The sequence below is a fragment of the Anabrus simplex genome, chromosome 2, assembly GCF_040414725.1.
Source record: "Anabrus simplex isolate iqAnaSimp1 chromosome 2, ASM4041472v1, whole genome shotgun sequence".
Lineage (NCBI taxonomy): Eukaryota > Metazoa > Arthropoda > Insecta > Orthoptera > Tettigoniidae > Anabrus > Anabrus simplex.
This window is the reverse complement of record NC_090266.1, coordinates 261218152-261235853: the sequence shown is the minus strand read 5'-3', so window position 1 is coordinate 261235853 and position 17702 is coordinate 261218152. Positions and strand designations below refer to the sequence as shown.

The 17702-nt window shown below is 38.1% G+C and overlaps 1 protein-coding gene across 2 annotated transcripts in view; it reads right to left on the bottom strand.

The window, feature by feature from the left end:
- The window catches only part of LOC136864040 (luciferin 4-monooxygenase), a 215275-nt gene that overhangs the window by 10126 nt on the left and 187447 nt on the right, over positions 1 to 17702 (bottom strand). For both annotated transcript variants that reach the window (XM_067140563.2, XM_067140564.2), the window contains one exon: positions 14945 to 15110. In XM_067140563.2, coding sequence (XP_066996664.2) covers positions 14945 to 15110 — 166 coding nt within the window. The remainder of the gene's footprint in view (positions 1 to 14944; positions 15111 to 17702) is intronic.

The window sequence follows — 17702 nt, the reverse complement described above, 5'->3', positions numbered from 1 at the left end:
CTCATGAAAAGAATTCAACTTCTTTTTCACTACACCCCCACCTGTTAAGCTGGTTTCCCCCCACAAAAAATGCATGTTTCTTTATTTTTAAGCTGGGCTGAGTGGCTCAGATGGTTAAGGCGCTGGCCTTCCGACCCCAACTTGGCAGGTTCGATCCTGGCTCAGTCCGGTGGTATTTGAAGGTGCTCAAATACGTCAGCCTCGTGTCGGTAGATTTACTGGCACGTAAAAAGAACACCTGCGGGACTAAATTCCGGCACCTCGGCGTCTCCGAAAACCATAAAAGAGTAGTTAGTGGGACGTAAAACAAATAGCATTATTATTATGACTTTATTTTTAAAGGATATTCCAATACTGATTTTCACGTCTGTAACCTTCAGTTTTGAGATATAAGTTTCTTCATAAAAAGAATTCAATTTTTTCACTTCCTTCCACACTTCCCACTTAAGTGAATTTTCCAAAAACAAACAATACGTGTTTCTTTAAAAAACTTCCAAATATCAATTGTCATGACTGTAACATCTTCAGTTTTTGACATATATATATCCTTGTGAAAGGAATTCATCACCGTTTTCATCCCCCCTACCAAGTTGATTCTCCCCCAAAAAATGTGTGATACTTTATCTTTAAAGGAGATTCCAAATACCAGTTTTCATGTTTGATATGTATATATTCTCATGCAAATAATTCAACTAATTTTTCAATTCTTTCACCCCTCCCCCATTAAGTGGATGTCCCAAAAACAAAAGAATATGTGTTTCCTTATTTTTAAAGGAGATTCCAAATACCAATTTTCATGTCTGCAACATGTTAAATTTTTTAGATATACTGTAGATATGCTCATTTTAAAAATTCACCCCCTTTTTCAGTTCCAATTAAGTATGTTTCCAAAAAAACATGTATGTTTCTTTAATTTTACAGGAAATTCCAAATACCAATTTTCAAATCTGTAATATGTTACATGTCTGAGATAATTTGCAGATGTACAGTAGTTTTTTTAAAAATTCACCCCGTTTGTCACTCCTGTTCACCCCCTATTCATCGGATTATTCAAAAGCACAAAAATATGTGTTTCGTAATTTTCAAAGGAGATTCCAAATACCAATTTTCATGTCTGTAACATCTTCAGTTTTCGTGATATAAGTCTCATCATAAAAGGTATTTAAGCACTTATCCCCCTTTTTTCACCCCCTTAAGAGGAATTTCAAAAAAAAAAAAAAAAAGCGTTTCCTATTTTTAAAGGAGATTTCAAATACCAATTTTCATGTGTTTCAACTGTCAAGTTTTGAGATACAGATACCCTCATTTTAAAATTTCACCCCCTTAGTGACAGAATATCCCAAAATCCTCCCTTAGTGAGCGCCTACATTTTAATATATATGTATCCCCAAAATTTCACTTCTTTATGTCCAGTAGTTTTGGCTCGGCATTGATGAATCTATCAGTCAGTGAGGACATGTTATTTTATATATATATACCCAGGTTGATATAAGTAAAGAACTGAAATTACTGATAAGGCTATTTGTGGATGAAATGATATGGTGCATGGCCTTTAGTGCTGGACATGTTCGGCTTACCAGGTGCAGGTCTTTTGATTTGAAGCCCGTAGACGACCTGTGCATCATGATGAGGATGAAATGATGATGAAGACGACACATACACCCAACCACCATGCCAGTGAAATTAACCAATGATGGTTAAAATTCCTGACCCTGCTGGGAATCAAACCCATGACCCCTGTGACCAAAGACCAGCACGCTAACCATTTAACCATGAAACCAGACATTTGTGGATGATGTTATACTGTATAGAGTAGTAAATAAGTTACAGAATTGTACGTGACAACGGGAAGACCTTGATATTGTTGTAAGATGGACAGCAGACAATGGTATGATAGTAAACACAATACAAGATCAGGTTGTAAGTTTCACCAAGAGGAAAAGTCCTCTTAGTTTTAATTACTGCGCTGATGGAGTGACAGTACCTCATAGTGATCACTGTAGGTACCTAATATAAGGAATGATCTTCATTGGGGTGATCACATTAAAGAGGTTGTAAGGAAAGGATACAAATCTCTTCATATGGTTATGAGGGTATTTAAGGGCTGCAGTAAAGATGTAAAGGAGAGGGCATATAAATCTCTGGTAAGAACCCAATTAAAGTAAGGTTCCAGTGCATGGGACCCACACTAGGATTACTTAATACGAGAATTAGAAAAGATCCAAAGGAATGCAGAATGATTTGTTTGTGTTTATTTCTGACAGAAGATTAATGTTATAAAATTTTTGGAAAGTTTGGGCTGGGAAGACATGGTAGAAGGGAGACGAGCTACTTGACTAAGGGCCCGGTTCAACCAGCTGCTGGTAAACTAGATGGCAGCTACATGGGAGTTAACTACCTGGGGGTGTAAATTAGCTGGTACTTTCGCTTGTATTATACCACCTCTGCATAAGTGCTAGGTAGCTACCTGGAGCTAGACATTGATATACGGGACTGGCTAGACTGATTTTCAGTGATTTGTCACTTTCGACTGAGGTGTTATATATCTTCAGATGTATGAAGCTCATTTTGATCGTCTTATTTTCATGTGCTTGCATATGCTGTTCATCACCAATAAGCCTAATAATGGGAGTCTGTAGAGTTGTGGACAACATTTTGTGTCAAACATTCATGAGCTTACTCTATGTGGTTCAAAAACAGTACCTAATTGGGCTTAAAATCTCAAGACATTAATGTTTAAATTTTCTTATGCCCGTTATAAGCTGTCATATAAAGCAGCATTTCAGAAAGTATTCTCATAATAGAGTGGTCAAGGTGCTCACTCAGAAACAGAAGGTAAATGTGCTCTCTTTGTCTTTTTAATTTAAATTCAAATTTATTTTTATTCCCTGCTGTTGTTCAAAACTCTCTTTTACATGCTTCCATATATATATATATACACACACATCTTCCTAATGGACTTACTGCTTTTGAGCTTTCTATCTGCAGGCTTCTGTGAATTAAGTACCTCCATGATCCTCTATTTGCAAATAGCTCTGTGACCTTGTTTAGTTCTACGTACTTCCCTTCATAGATATTTATTTCATTCTAGTGTTTAACTTTATGAAGATAAACTTTGAAGATAAAAATCAAGGAAAATTGAGATAAGTATCCAGTTATAGGAAGAGGAATTTGGAACATACATACATACATACATACTACATACATACATACATACATACATACATACATACATACATACATCATTATAGACGTTATGCCTTTCAGCGTTCAGTCTGCAAGCCTATCTGAATTTACTAAACGTCACCACAATCCTCAATTTACAACTAGTGCTGTGGCCACATTAGTTCTATACCTCTTATATCCAATTGTTAGAAACTGAGTAGAACCATCATCGTCTTGGTCTCCCTCTACTTCTCTTACCCTCCATAACAGAGTCCATTATTCTCCTAGGTAACCTATCTTCCTCTATTCGCCTCACATGACCCCACCACCAAAGCCAATTTATGCATACAGCTTCATCCATCAAGTTCATTCCTAACTTCGCTTTTATCTCCTCATTCCGAATACCCTCGTGGAATTGTTCCCACCTGTTTGTACCAGCAATCATCCTTGCACCAATCTGACATTCAATTCTGTTGAATTTCTTACCTACTGACATCAAGTTAGTCTTCAAAAGGCTAATCTTCATACCATACTCCTTGCATCTATTTTCAGTTTCCAAGGTATTAGACTGCAGGCTTTCGGTACACGTCATCAGCATAGGCCAGACTGCTTACTACATTTCCACCTGCCTGAATTCCTCCCTGCCACGTTATACCTATCAGCAGATGATCCACTTAAACTACGAACAACAAAGGTGAAAGGTTACAGCTTTGTGTAACCCCCGTGCCATGAACCAAGAACTCATTCTACCATCAATTCCCACTGCAGCCCAATTGTCAACATAAATGCCTTTGATTGATTTTAATAACCTACCCTTAATCCCATAGTCTCCCGGTATGGTGAACATTTTTCCTTCGGTACCCTGTCATATGCTTTCTCTAGGTCTACGAAACATAAGCATAACTATCTATTCCTCTCGTAGCATTTTTTAATTACCTGGCATGTACACAAAATCCGATCCTGACAGCCCCTCTCTGGTCTGAAACCACACTGGTCTTCATCAATTTCCTCTCAACCACTGGTCGCACTCTCCCTTCCAAGGTGCCAGTGAGTACTTTGCCTGGTATACTAATCAATGAGATACCTCGAGTTGTTGCAATCCTTCCTGTTCCCTTCCTTATAGATAGGTGCAATTACTGCTTTTGTCCAATCTGAAGGTACCTTACCAACACTCCATGCTAATGTTACTATTCTATGAAGCCATTTCATCCCTGCCTTCCCACTATACTTCACTATTTCAAGTCTAATGTCATCTATTCCTGCTGCTTTATGACAATGGAGTTTAATTATCATCCTTTCCTACTTCCTCAAGCATAATTTCACCAACATCATTTTCCTCCTCCCCATGAGCTCGGTTGTTCACGACACCACCATGAAGATTTCCTTTTACGTTGAGAAGATTTTCAAAATATTCCCTCCTCCTCTTCAGTGACTCCCTGGGATCTATTATGAGTTCACCTGAATCACTCAAAACACTGTTCATTTCCTTTTTCCTCCCTTCTTAAGATTCTTTATTACTCTCCAGAAAGGTTTCCCTGCTGTTTGACCTAGCCTTTCCTGGTTATTACCAAAATCTTCCCACGACTTCTTTTTGGATTCAACAACTATTTGTTTCACTCTTTCTTTCATCTATGTACAATTCCCTGTCTGCATCAGCCCCTGTTTGGAGCCATTTCTCATAAGCCTTCTTTTTACATTTACAAGCTGCTCTCACTTCATTGTTCCACCAAGATGTTCCCTATTTCCCATCTTTACACACAATTGTTCCTAGGCATTCCCTTGCTGTTTCCACTGCAGTATCCCTGTATGCCACCCATTCTCTTTCTATATCCTGAACCTGCTTACTGTCTACTGTTCAAAACTTCTCACTAATCATATCCATGTACTTCTGTCTAATTTCCTCGTCCTGGAGATTTTCTACCCTTATTCGTTTGCAGACAGATTTCACTATTTCTATCCTAGGCCTAGAGATACTTAGTTCACTACAGATCAGATAGTGATCTGTATCATCAAAAAATCCCCCAAAAATCTGTACATTCCTAACAGATTTCCAGAATTCGAAGTCAGTTAAGATATAATCTAATATGAATCTGGTAACTCTAGCCTCCCATGTGTAGCAGTGAATAGCCTTATGTTTGAAGAATGTGTTCGTAACTGGTGAACCCGTACTAGCAGAGATGTCCAGCAAATGCTTCCCATTCCTATTAGCTTCCATATCTTACCCACATTTACCAATCAACTTGTTGTATCCTTCAGTTCTATTTCCAACTCTCGCATTGAAATAGCCTATTAAAACTATCCTCTCCTCACTGTTGATCCTGATTATGATGTCACTGAATGCTTCATAAAACTTGTCAAATTCATCCTCATCTGCACCGTCGCATGGTGAATACACTGAGACAATTCTCATCCTAATTCCTCCAACTGCCAATTCTACCCACATCATTCGCTCATTTATATGCCTAACAGAAACTATGTTGGGTGCAATAGGAATTTGGAAATGAAATCATTTATCAAGGGAAATGTTCGATTGATTTCCAAGTTCTGTGAAGACTAGATAAAAAAATTGATGGGGTGTCACCAGGGTGATGGTCCTTTTTTTTTTTTACAATTTGCTTTACATTGCACAGGCACAGATAGGTCGTATAGCGACGATGAGATAGGAAAGGGCTAGGAGTTGGAAGGAAGTGGCCTTGGCCTTACTTAAGCTGCAGCCCTAGCATTTGCCTGGTGTGATAATGGGTAACCACCAAAAACCATATTCAGGGCTGCAGATAGTGGGGTTCAAACCCACTATCTCCCAGATGCAAGCTCACAGTTGCACGCCCCTAATCGTTTGGGCAACTCACCCGGTGACAGTAGTCCTAAATGCAGGTCTATGGTGATTGGAATTCATCATAACATCACTTTCTAAAAGTAGCACACATTTAAAGCTTTCCTAATAGACATAATATTGTAATTAAACATTTCAATATAATATATTATCAACAAAAGAATGTATGAAAAAGAGGCATGCAGATCAATACAATAGCTAATTATGGAAATAAAAATATTTGGCATAATGAGGTCTCAAATCTACATACCTCATATTATCAATCAATCAATCAATCAATCAATACTGATCTGCATTTCGGGCAATCGCCCAGGTGGCTGATTCCCTATCTGTTGTTTTCCGTGCCTTTTCTTAAATGATTTCAATGACATTGGAAATTTATTGAACATCTCCCTTGGTAAGTTATTCCAATCCCTAATTCCCCTTCCTATAAATGAATATTTTCCCCAATTTGTCCTCTTGTATTCCAACTTTATCTCCATATTCTGATCTTTCCTACTTTTAAAGACGCCACTCAAACTTATTTGTCTACTAATGTCATTCCATGCCATTTCTCTGCTGACAGCTCGGGACATACCACTCAGAGAGACTCAGAGCCAACAGAAGGGTGGCTACCAACGCAACAGTAGATAGCAAATGACAGCTTTCAACAAACATTAAACATTTTACAGTATCTACTGACATTTCCTGACATTTCCTGACAAAGTCTCAGACAATAATATTGCCTACTGGTGCTAAGGGCCCCTTCTGCAATAATTCAACTGATGCTTCAGTTTCACCTTATGCTCACAATTTCATCAGCGGCCTTGAACATGTTATATTTATGACATTCATTTTTTGCTTGTGTTTCACAACCTCATGTCGTTGGCATTGTGTCATTGTCACTTTGGTATACCACAAATAATTTTAAATGAACCATTTAAATTAGAAATTTTTAACGGAAGAAGTTTTAGTCTCTGACAAAATAGAGTATGGTTTAATCATTGACAGTGTTTCCATTAACATGTTTGTATAATGTATCATTTTTCACATTTTTATGTACTGAATTTTAGTAACTGGCTGAACTTTTAGCTTCCATATTAATATAAGGTGTACTCTTGAAGATTGTTTTTAGGCTGAAGATGCCCTAAATTGAGGTTGAAACATGTCCCATTTAACTGATAGTCTGTTTATGTAACAACTATAAGTGGAAATTAAAGTATTGAATAGGTAGATTAAAGAACACCTTTATCATTTTTTTACTGTACATTTTCAATACGGACCAAAAATGAGATTTATAACATGTAACATACCACTCAGTCGAGCAGCTCGTCTCCTTTTTCCCAGTTCTTCCCAGCCGAAACTTTGCAACATTCTTGTAATGCTACTCTTTTGTCAGAAATCACTCAGAACAAATCGAGCTGCTTTTCTTTGGATTTTTTCCAGTTCTTCAATCAAGTAATCCTGGTGAGGGACCCATACACTGCAGCCATACTAAAGTTGGGGTTTTACCAGAGACTTATAAGCCCTCTGCTTTACATCCTTACTACAACCCCTAAACACCCTCATAACCATGTGCAGAGATCTGTATCCTTTATTTACAATCCCATTTATGTGATTACCCCAATAAAGATCTTTCCTTATATTAAAACCCAGATACTAACAATGATCCCCAAAAGGAACTTTCACCCCATCAATGCAGTAATTAAAACTCAAAGGACTTTTCTTATTTGCGAAACTCACAACCTGACTTTTAACCCTGTTTATCAACATACCATTGCCTGCTGTCCATCACAGAACATTATTGAGGTCATTTTGCAGTTGCTCACAATCTTGTAACTTATTTATTACTCTATAGAAAATAACATCATCCGCAAAAAGACTTACCTCTGATTCCACTCCTTTACTCAAATCATTCATATATATAAGAAAACATAAAGGTCCAATAATACTGCCTTGAGGAATTCCCTGCTTAATTTTTACAGGGTCAGATAAAGCTTCACCTACTCTAATTCTCTGAGATCTATTTTTTAGAAATATAGCAACCCATTCATCACTCCTTCGTCTAGTCCAGTTGCATTCAATTTTGTCAGTAGTCTCCCGTGGTCCACCCTATCAAATGCTTTAGACAAGTCAATCGCGATACAGACCATTTGACCTCCAGAATCCAAATTATCTGCTATATCTTGCTGGAATCCTACAAGTTGAGCTTCAGTGGAATAACCTTCCCTAAAACCGAATTGCCTTCTATCGAACCAGTTATTAATATCACAAACATGTCTAATGTAATCAGAAAGAATGCCTTCCCAAAGCTTACATGCAATGCATGTCAAATTTACTGGCCTGTAATTTTCAGCTTTATGTCTATCATCCTTTCCTTTATTTACAGGGGTTGCTATAGCAACTCTCCATTCATTTGGTATAGCTCCTTCAACCAAACAATAATCAAGATATGGTATTATATCCGAACCCATTATCTTTAGTATATCCCCAGAAATCTTATCAATTCCAGCCACTTTTCTAGTTTTCAACTTTTGTATCTTAGTGTAAATATCATTGTTATCATATGGAAATTTTAATACTTCTTTAGTATTAGTCACCTCCTCTATCTGGATGTTTTCCTTGTAACCGACAATCTTTACATACTGCTGACTGAATACTTCTGCCTTTTGAAGATCCTCATACACACACTCTCCTTGTTCATTAATTATTCATGGAATGTCCTTCTTGGAACCAGTTTCTGCCTTAAAATACCTATACATACCCTTCCATTTTTCACTAAAATTTGTATGACTGCCAATTATGCTTGCCATCATGTTATCCTTAGCTGCCTTCTTTGCTAGATTCAATTTCCAAGTAAGTTCCTTCAATTTCTCCTTACTTCCACAGCCATTTCTAACTCAATTTCTTTCCAGTCTGCACCTCCTTCTTAGTCTCTTTATTTCTCTATTATAATAAGGTGGGTCTTTACCATTCCTTACCACCTTTAAAGGTACAAATCCGTTTTCACATTCCTCAACTATTGCTTTAAACCCATCCCAGAGTCTGTTTACATTCTTATTTACCGTTTTCCACCAATCATAATTACTTTTTAAAAACTGCCTCATGCCTGCTTTAGCAGCCATATGGTACTGCCTAATAGTGCTACTTTTAAGACCTTCCTTTCTATCACATTTATTTTTAACTATGAGAAAAACAGCTTCGTGATCACTAATACCATCTATTACTTTGGTTTCTCTGTAGAGTTCATCTGGTTTTATCAGCACCACGTCCAGGATATTTTTTCCTTCTGGTTGGTTCCGTCACTTTCTGAATCAGCTGTCCTTCCCATATTAGCTTATTTGCCATTTGTTCGTCATGCTCCCTGGTGTTCGCATTAGGGTTGGGCAGATCAGAACATTCACTTGTTCCGCAACATTAGGAGCTTGAGGAGGAGTGTTTCGGTACAGAGTGCCGGGACAAGGGACACAGGACTGTAACTGCGTCCTAGAGAGAACTTCAAGAGGCAACAGGACATGCTCCGCTTCAGCTGGAATGTGCCTGAACCGAACGTGGTGTGTCAAGGCCGCACTAGATAGATTAGTTGGCCTTGGCTGTGTCTGCCTGTCGATACCGGCTGTGTGCCGCCCTGTGCTGGAGTGTCAACATTTTTTCATCCAGTTATATCTTTAATTCCAAAGTGATGACCCATATTTTTCTTGGGCTTAAAAGTTTTCTTAAAGTCCAAATTAAATTTTAACGCCAATCCCCGAGAAAGTGTTGAGGGAAATTTTCGAGTTATTGAAGACAGTAAATGGAAGTTGAGAAGGAAGGAATTCAAAGTGCAGTGAGCATAAGAGCACTAAAGTAGGCTACATCAATGTTTTCATCCAGTTATATTTTTAATTCCAATGCGACGACCCATATTTTTCTTGGGCTTAAAAGTTTCCTTAAAGTCCAAATTATCAGGTGAGTTGGCCATGCGTGTAGAGGCGCACGGCTGTGAGCTTGCATCCGGGAGATAGTAGGTTCGAATCCCACTATCGGCAGCTCTGAAAATGGCTTTCTGTGGTTTCCCATTTTCACACCAGGCAAATGCTGGGGCTGTGCCTTAATTAAGGCCACGGCCACTTCCTTCCAACTCCTAGGCCTTTCCTATCCCATAGTCGCCATAAGACCTATCTGTGTCGGTGCGACGTAAAGCCCCTAGCAACAAAAAGTCCAAATTAATTTTTAACGTCAATCCCCGAGAAAGTGTTGAGGGAAATTTTCGAGATATTAATTACTTACTAATTACTCACAATACAGGCCAATACATTCAACTGGTGAGAATATTCTTGAATTGGTTACTTTTAAACACCTGCACTGCAACTGTAAACGTGTTATGTGTATTTTATATTGACCGGAAAAAATCTTAACCTAAAAGCAGCCTTTAAACGTGATTATTGGGCGCGAATTTCAGTGTTCCGACTGTTCCCTGCAGCTTTATGCTGGACCATGGCCATGGCCATAACACAGGCACACACCACACAGCAGGTTCCGAACAGGCACGTTCCCAGTTCCCACTGGCGCGGAGCATGTGATGTTGCCTCTCGAAGTTCTCTCTACACTGCGCAGTTACAGTCCCGCGTCCCGTGCGCCCGCTGCACAGTTCAGCTAGTAGGCGAAGGGAGGTGCATAGTGGCGCTTCTGACGGGACAGCGAGTCAGTGTCTCCGGCTCGCTTGAGAATGTTTCAGAACAATTGACACTCGGTGTTCTGGAACAGCGGAACAGGGACATAGTGCACAACCCTAGTTTGCATATCCTTCCCAATTGACATTTGGTAAATTAAGATCTCCCGCTACAATCATATTCCTTTCCATGTCATTTCCCACATTGCTGATTATCTTATCAAATAATTCTGAATCCGTGTCAGCACTACCCTTTCCTGGTCTGTACACTCCAAAGACATCAAGTTGACTATTATCTTTAGAAATGAGCCTTACACCTAGAATTTCATGTTTCTCATCTTTAACTTTTTCGTAGCTTACAAATTCTTCTTTCACCAGAATGAATACTCCCCCTCCCACCATTCCTATCCTATCTGTACGATATACACTCTAGTTTCGTGAGAAAATTTCTGCATTAATTATATCATTTCTCAGCCATGATTCAACTCCTATTACAATATCTGGTAAATATCTATCTACTAAGTTACTTAATTCTATTCCTTTCTTTACAATACTACTACAGTTCAATACTTACATTTTTATGTCATCCCTACTTGACTTCCAGATCTCTGTACCCTCATCACCGCTCCCTAGACAACACCGTTTCCCTGAATGTACCTCCCTATTATCCTTCTAAAGAAATTTCCTAACTTATACGTACCACTGCGATTTAAGTGAAGGCCATCTGAGCGCAAATCCCCATCTCCTACCCACCCAGTACGATCTAGAAATTTCACTCCCAGTTTCCCACATACCCACTCCATAGTCTCATTTAAATCCCCAATCACCCTCCAGTCAGTATCCCTCCTACACCATATTCCACTGATAACAATCTCCGCTTTCTTAAACTTCACCCGTGCTGCGTTTACCAGATCCCACACTCCCCAACTATGTTGGTACTTATATTAGCTTGCATTATGTTGTTGGTACCAACGTGAAAAACTACCACCTTCTCCTTCCCCTCCTCCTTCTCTTCTACTTTTCTCAGCATCTGCCTCAACCTAATTCCTGGATAATACTCTATCCTGGTTCCCTATCCTCCACACACTTTTCCCATGAGTCTAACAATGGAATCCCCCATGACCAGAGCCTCAACCCTACCCACTTCCTTTGATCCCCTCCCATCCTGGTCAGCCCTATCTTTCCTGAGAGCTGTGGAAGCTACTTCCTCCTCCCTTATCTCCCTCCCATGACCCTGTTCCACCTGTCTTTTCCTATCCTCTACTCTAAATTTTCCTTTCCTACCGTTTCCCTTCCTGCTACTTCCACACATCTCAGCAACAGTTCCTTCTCCTTCCCCTTAGAATGTTAGACCACCTGTCTTATACAGTTCCCCCCTTTCCTTCCCCTCCCTCATTTACACCTACTGTAACCTGTACATTGTTTGAAGTAGTCCTATCTTCCTTCCTGTCTTCTGTGATAATCATAATTATCTCCCTCAAACTCTCCAACTCCTCCCTCATACCCCTCAGTGCCTCGCCACACCCACAGTTCCTACACTTAAACTCTTTAGCCATTCTTTACGGAAAAAATGAAAAGAAAAGGGAAAATAAAATAACTTGTTTTGTGTCAAAAAATGAACGAAAAGAAATATTGTCTATGTTAGTACTCAAAGATCACACGACAATTAAGTAATTAATATACTACTGCACGATAATACTACTTAGTTGTATTCTATCTTTATCCTACAACACCCTAACAGATAAAAACTACTGTCAATTACTGAATACCGAAAGTAGTGCAAAAAAATTACACACTTCTATACTGCAATTAAGCTTGTCCCAATTAAAACAAGAGAATTTCAGTAAGATTTTTTCTACAGATACCTGTACTATACTACACAAATTGAACAATAATAAACTAAGCACGCCCCTTTCTAATAAGATACTACTCGTATACTACTCTGCAGTACACTACAATAAATTTAAACTACATTCAGACGTACCGGTATCCTAATTACAATACCGGTACCGTATGTCACTACTAAGCACAAACAGAAATTGAAATTGCAAGTTTGAAATTTGCACGATCTACTGTACTCAAAGATTACCTACAAGGCTAAATGCTTAGGCAGATTATTATTAGTACTATGCTCTAATAGATACACACACGAAGATACACACGAATATAGCACGTAATGTACTGTACTACCGGTACCGTATCTAAATATACCGTATCTGCACTACAATTCTAAACTGAAATGTGGTTATATGAATTTTACCGCTGATGGATTACTATTATTTTCCTTACTATGCGGGACAGAGAATATAAGTGTCCTTAAATGCTGAAAAATAAGAGGTTGTCTACAATAATTCCTGCCAAAACTACGCCAGGGGCTTGAATTGCAATATTATAATGATAGGCCCTATAGGAATTTAATTATTAACTTTTAATCGATGTATGAACGAAGGTGTAAAGTACAGTACAAAGTATGCCGGGACCTTAGGCAACAAATTATCGGAATAAAGTAATCGGCTGATTTTGTATTTGTTTACACAACTGCCATGTGCCTGTAGCCCATTCTCTTTGATCTCGTCGGAATGTACTACGGTATCAACAATCGTCAACAATCCAAAAACTGTTAATTACCGTAATTATCCAGTGAAATTACTGTGTAATCTATTTAACTTCTTTTTAAATTGAAGTTTACAGGCGCATCGTGCTTTTTAATTCAGTAAATTATTAACTTCACGATAGTTTGAACGGTTAACTATACGAAATACCGGAACTGTTGTGGCGGAAGTTACGGTATTATTCCTTATGATAATCTGCCTTTGTAAGTATTATACCAACGACCTACAGATTTTTATAAATACTTTTAAAGTTAAAATGATTACCTACCTAAAGTATTTCCTAAGCCTGAATTCGAAACAAGGTACACCTAGCTAGCCTACTTAACGTAGAAAATGTAATTTACTGAAGACCAACTGAATTACTTGTTCTAAATTTTAAATAAATATCATTACTCCCACTTTCCACCAACAAGCACTAAACACCACTACATAAACAGATTTAATGAATCACAAACATACAAAATTAAGCTATTTCAATAGGTTTTAACTACTTTATCACTACAATAATAAGCTCTCTCAACAGCCAACCGTTCACAAGCGCATCGAACAATGACATTCTAATCCAGCTTGAATCAAGCGTGTTAGCCATTATGCTACACGAATGCTTGGGGTAATCCAGTTACATATAATAACTTATGCCTGCTGTCTGAAAAGTGAAAAATTTAAAATTTGAAATTTAAAGCCCATTTGAGATGATTTCCAAATAGGGTTTTATTTTGTATCGTTGTAGAGTTTCTTTGCGAAACTTGACATATAATGTGTGTTTCTGACGCTGTGAATGCGAGCGGCTGGTGTGACCATTGTAACTCAAGGAAAGCATTCATGTTTAAAATCCTGCAGTACAATACCGATCTCTGTTACAATATAGTGCTTTAATCAACGTACTAAGCTAATTTAAGCTGTTTATCGCACAAAAAATACAGCTAATAAAGTTCAGTTCTCAAAACTTGCCCGACAGGTAAAGTCTCATCAGACCCTCGAAGTGGCCGACAAATTGCATGCCGGGTACCTACGATTTATGCCGCCATTAGCGCTATGTGGGAATAGTCGAACGGAATTATTATTATTAATACTAGTATTATTTAGGATATTCAAACTTTCTGTACCGGTAAGTAAGTGGTTTGGCAAATTCTCTATGGTAATTCATGCAGAAATAATTGTGTACTGTATTTTAATAAAAGTCTGGTCTGCAGTATCGTTAAATGAGATCCAAGTTGCCTCTTATGCCATACGCATAAACTCACTCACACATAACATTGCAAATGCAACAACCGATATAATATAGTGCACAAGAGATTCAACATATGTGGCCCATTGCATGGCAAGGGACCTTAAGTCAGATTTTTCATTTTTTGAGATTTTTGTGATTCTAAAATTGGCATAAGATAGTGAGCATTTTACGAAATAGCTCATGGTTCTATCTGCAATACTTCAAAACAGTATTTTGAGGAAAGTACAATTACAACTTTCACTAATTTTCTTACTAATTTTACAAAGTTTTCATGACATTGAGTGGCAAAGGCTCGAATTGCTGCATAACTTGATTTGTTAATAGGACCCATAGGTACCTAGTGCAAGAAGTCAAAACATAGAAATGCAATTTCTACTCCCCGGACACTTTTGTTCAGCTCTGCTGTAAAATTTCATTTACCAACTTTGGGTCTCTTTCCGAGCAACGGGTCACATGTACTGTCTCATACTTACTTGCAACAAATTCCATGATTTCTTCTCTTGATATTTCAATTCCTGGTTGCTTAACAATGAATGCTTGAGGTAGTTCTCCAAATACATCATCTGGAATCCCAATGACTGCTGCATCTTGTATTGCTGAATGGGTGAGAAGAATTGATTCTAGTTCAGTTGGAGACACCTGGATTAACAGAAAGTAAAAATGCAAAGAAGTGCATGTAAATATTATTATGCTATTTCTACAAAGTAGGAGTTAATGACAGTTATATTGATGCACTGTATATTTCTTATGATTTAGTCAGGTCTAAAATTATAGTCAAAGGGAGACTGTCATTTAACTGGTTGAGTGCACTGTACATGTTTGCGTGCTTAAAGGATTCTCAGAAATTTAACAAGTAAGACTATCTCTGTTTCTTATCAATGCATACTGTCCCCTTCAAATTTGGTCTACAATGAACATTTTATTGTGTGTGGGAAATGAGAGGCTATCATTTCTTTATTAAAGGTGATATATTTCAAGTTCATTCTTACACAGTCGTGTTCGCATGCATAGAACCGGTTTTTACAGGCCGGGGGAGCAGTATTGATTTTTCAATCGACCAGTCAGCTGTGTCATGTGACCTACTTGGGAAATTTCAAGGCCAGGTTAATTAGCAGCGCGTGTGGAATATTCTGGAGAATGTGATATGTAGAATTATAGTAACCGATCAGGTGCAAGTACGATGTCCATTTACGAGACGACATTTTGACACACCCACCTGGTAAATGCTTAAATACTCGTGTTTTACGAACAAACGTTCTCTTACATTCTGATTTTACGACACTCTGCTACTCTGACATTCTGATTCTACGATACTTTGACATTCTGACATTCTGGTAGTCATCGAGTAAAGCATATTTTCGAGAGCTAAGTTACGTACTGTTCTTCAATAAATTCAACATGGTTGTGTGTGGAAACATAGACTAAAATTTTGTGTTAGTTTCAGCTTTCACCTTTTCAAGGGAGAAGAGGACCGCAACGTGTTCGATAATCTTCGCCAGGATTTTTCAACTACCATCCAAAGGAGAAACCTACAAGATTACTGATCTGGACTTGGGTGTCGACATGGAGAATTAAGATGTAGGCATTATCTAACATGGAGAGATAGCGACTGGAGCAGATAACCATCAGCATGTAAGCGAGCAGATCCAGAACATCGATGAAGATCCAATTCCATCAGAAATTTAAGTACGGTACCATTTTATAAGGTTTTTTCTGTTCACCTTTGTAAATAAAATGAAATGAACAATAAAACAAAAAGACCTAACGCCACGGTTCTATACCAGAACCAGCTCCATCAACACCAGTTTACGACAACTCACGAATAAAAATAAAATAAAAGATAAGGCTAAGGATAACAACTATCCCATTTCCTATTGCTGGTCCCAAACTATCGTACCTCCTCAGCCTGTTCTATGTTTACATTCTACTGCTGGTGTTGCAACTTTCTGCTTGTTATCACTCACACGTCCCCACTCATCACGCAACCTTCTTGCTTCAGCATTTTCATCACCTCTATTGTTCCCTGACCTACTCCAAAATAAGCTACAACAGCAACATTACACGATTGCATACAAAACCAGCCATAACACTAACATCATTCAATCTTTCAGATTCCACCTCCTACAGTAAAAGGCAAAATAATAACAACAATATTCCGTCATTGCATTCCAATCCATCATACCACAGCTTTTACCAATCCGCGTTAACATTGCTTCATTTCATTTTATTCCGCCATAACACTCCATAATAAAATTACCTCTCCATCTCCACAAATTTCGGCAATGAATAACAAATACCAATCACGCATATACCAACACCTCTCCAACATCATATTTCTTCATCCTCTCCATACAAACAAACCAAAATTACAAAATGATAATAAAATCACCTCTCTCCAGCTCCAAAAATTCAATACTCATACCAGACACCAATACAATAATACCACCTCCCAACTCCTACGAATTCAGCCGTAAATAAAGCATCTCGATACCAAACCATACATCACCTAATCATAAATACTAAGCCTTCAATACTTCCAACACCACATTTCAGCAATACAACACCAACTCCCCATCATATACCACCTCTACTTATATCACCACTTCTCCCACACCACATTCCAACGATATAACACTTCATAAATTAATCATAACACATAATCATAAATACCAAGCCCTTAATATTTTCCGACACCCCATTTCAGCAATACAACACAAACTCCACCTCTTATACCACCTCTACTTCTTCTACCATTACACTCACCTTCTGCCATCCGCCATCTTATACCACCACTTCTCTAACACCACATTTCAACCCTATAACATATCATAACTTATACATCACTTCTCCATCACAACATTTCAGCCTCCACAGATAAATAACACATAATCATAAATACCAAGCCCTCAATATTTTCCAACACCACATTTACCACCACTCCTCCATCTCCAAATATCAACAATAAATAAACACACTTCATTATCTACATATTCAACAATGCTTCGATAATAACACTCGCCTTATGTCATCCACCATCTTATATCACCGCTTCTCCAACACCTCATTCCAACAATATAACACCTCCTAATTTAATCATAACACATACTCATAGATACCCAGCCCTCAAAAACTTCCAACACCACTTTTCAGCAATATAACACCAACTCCACCTCATATACCACCTCTACTTCTTCGACCATTACACTCTCCTTCTAAACACACTTCATTACC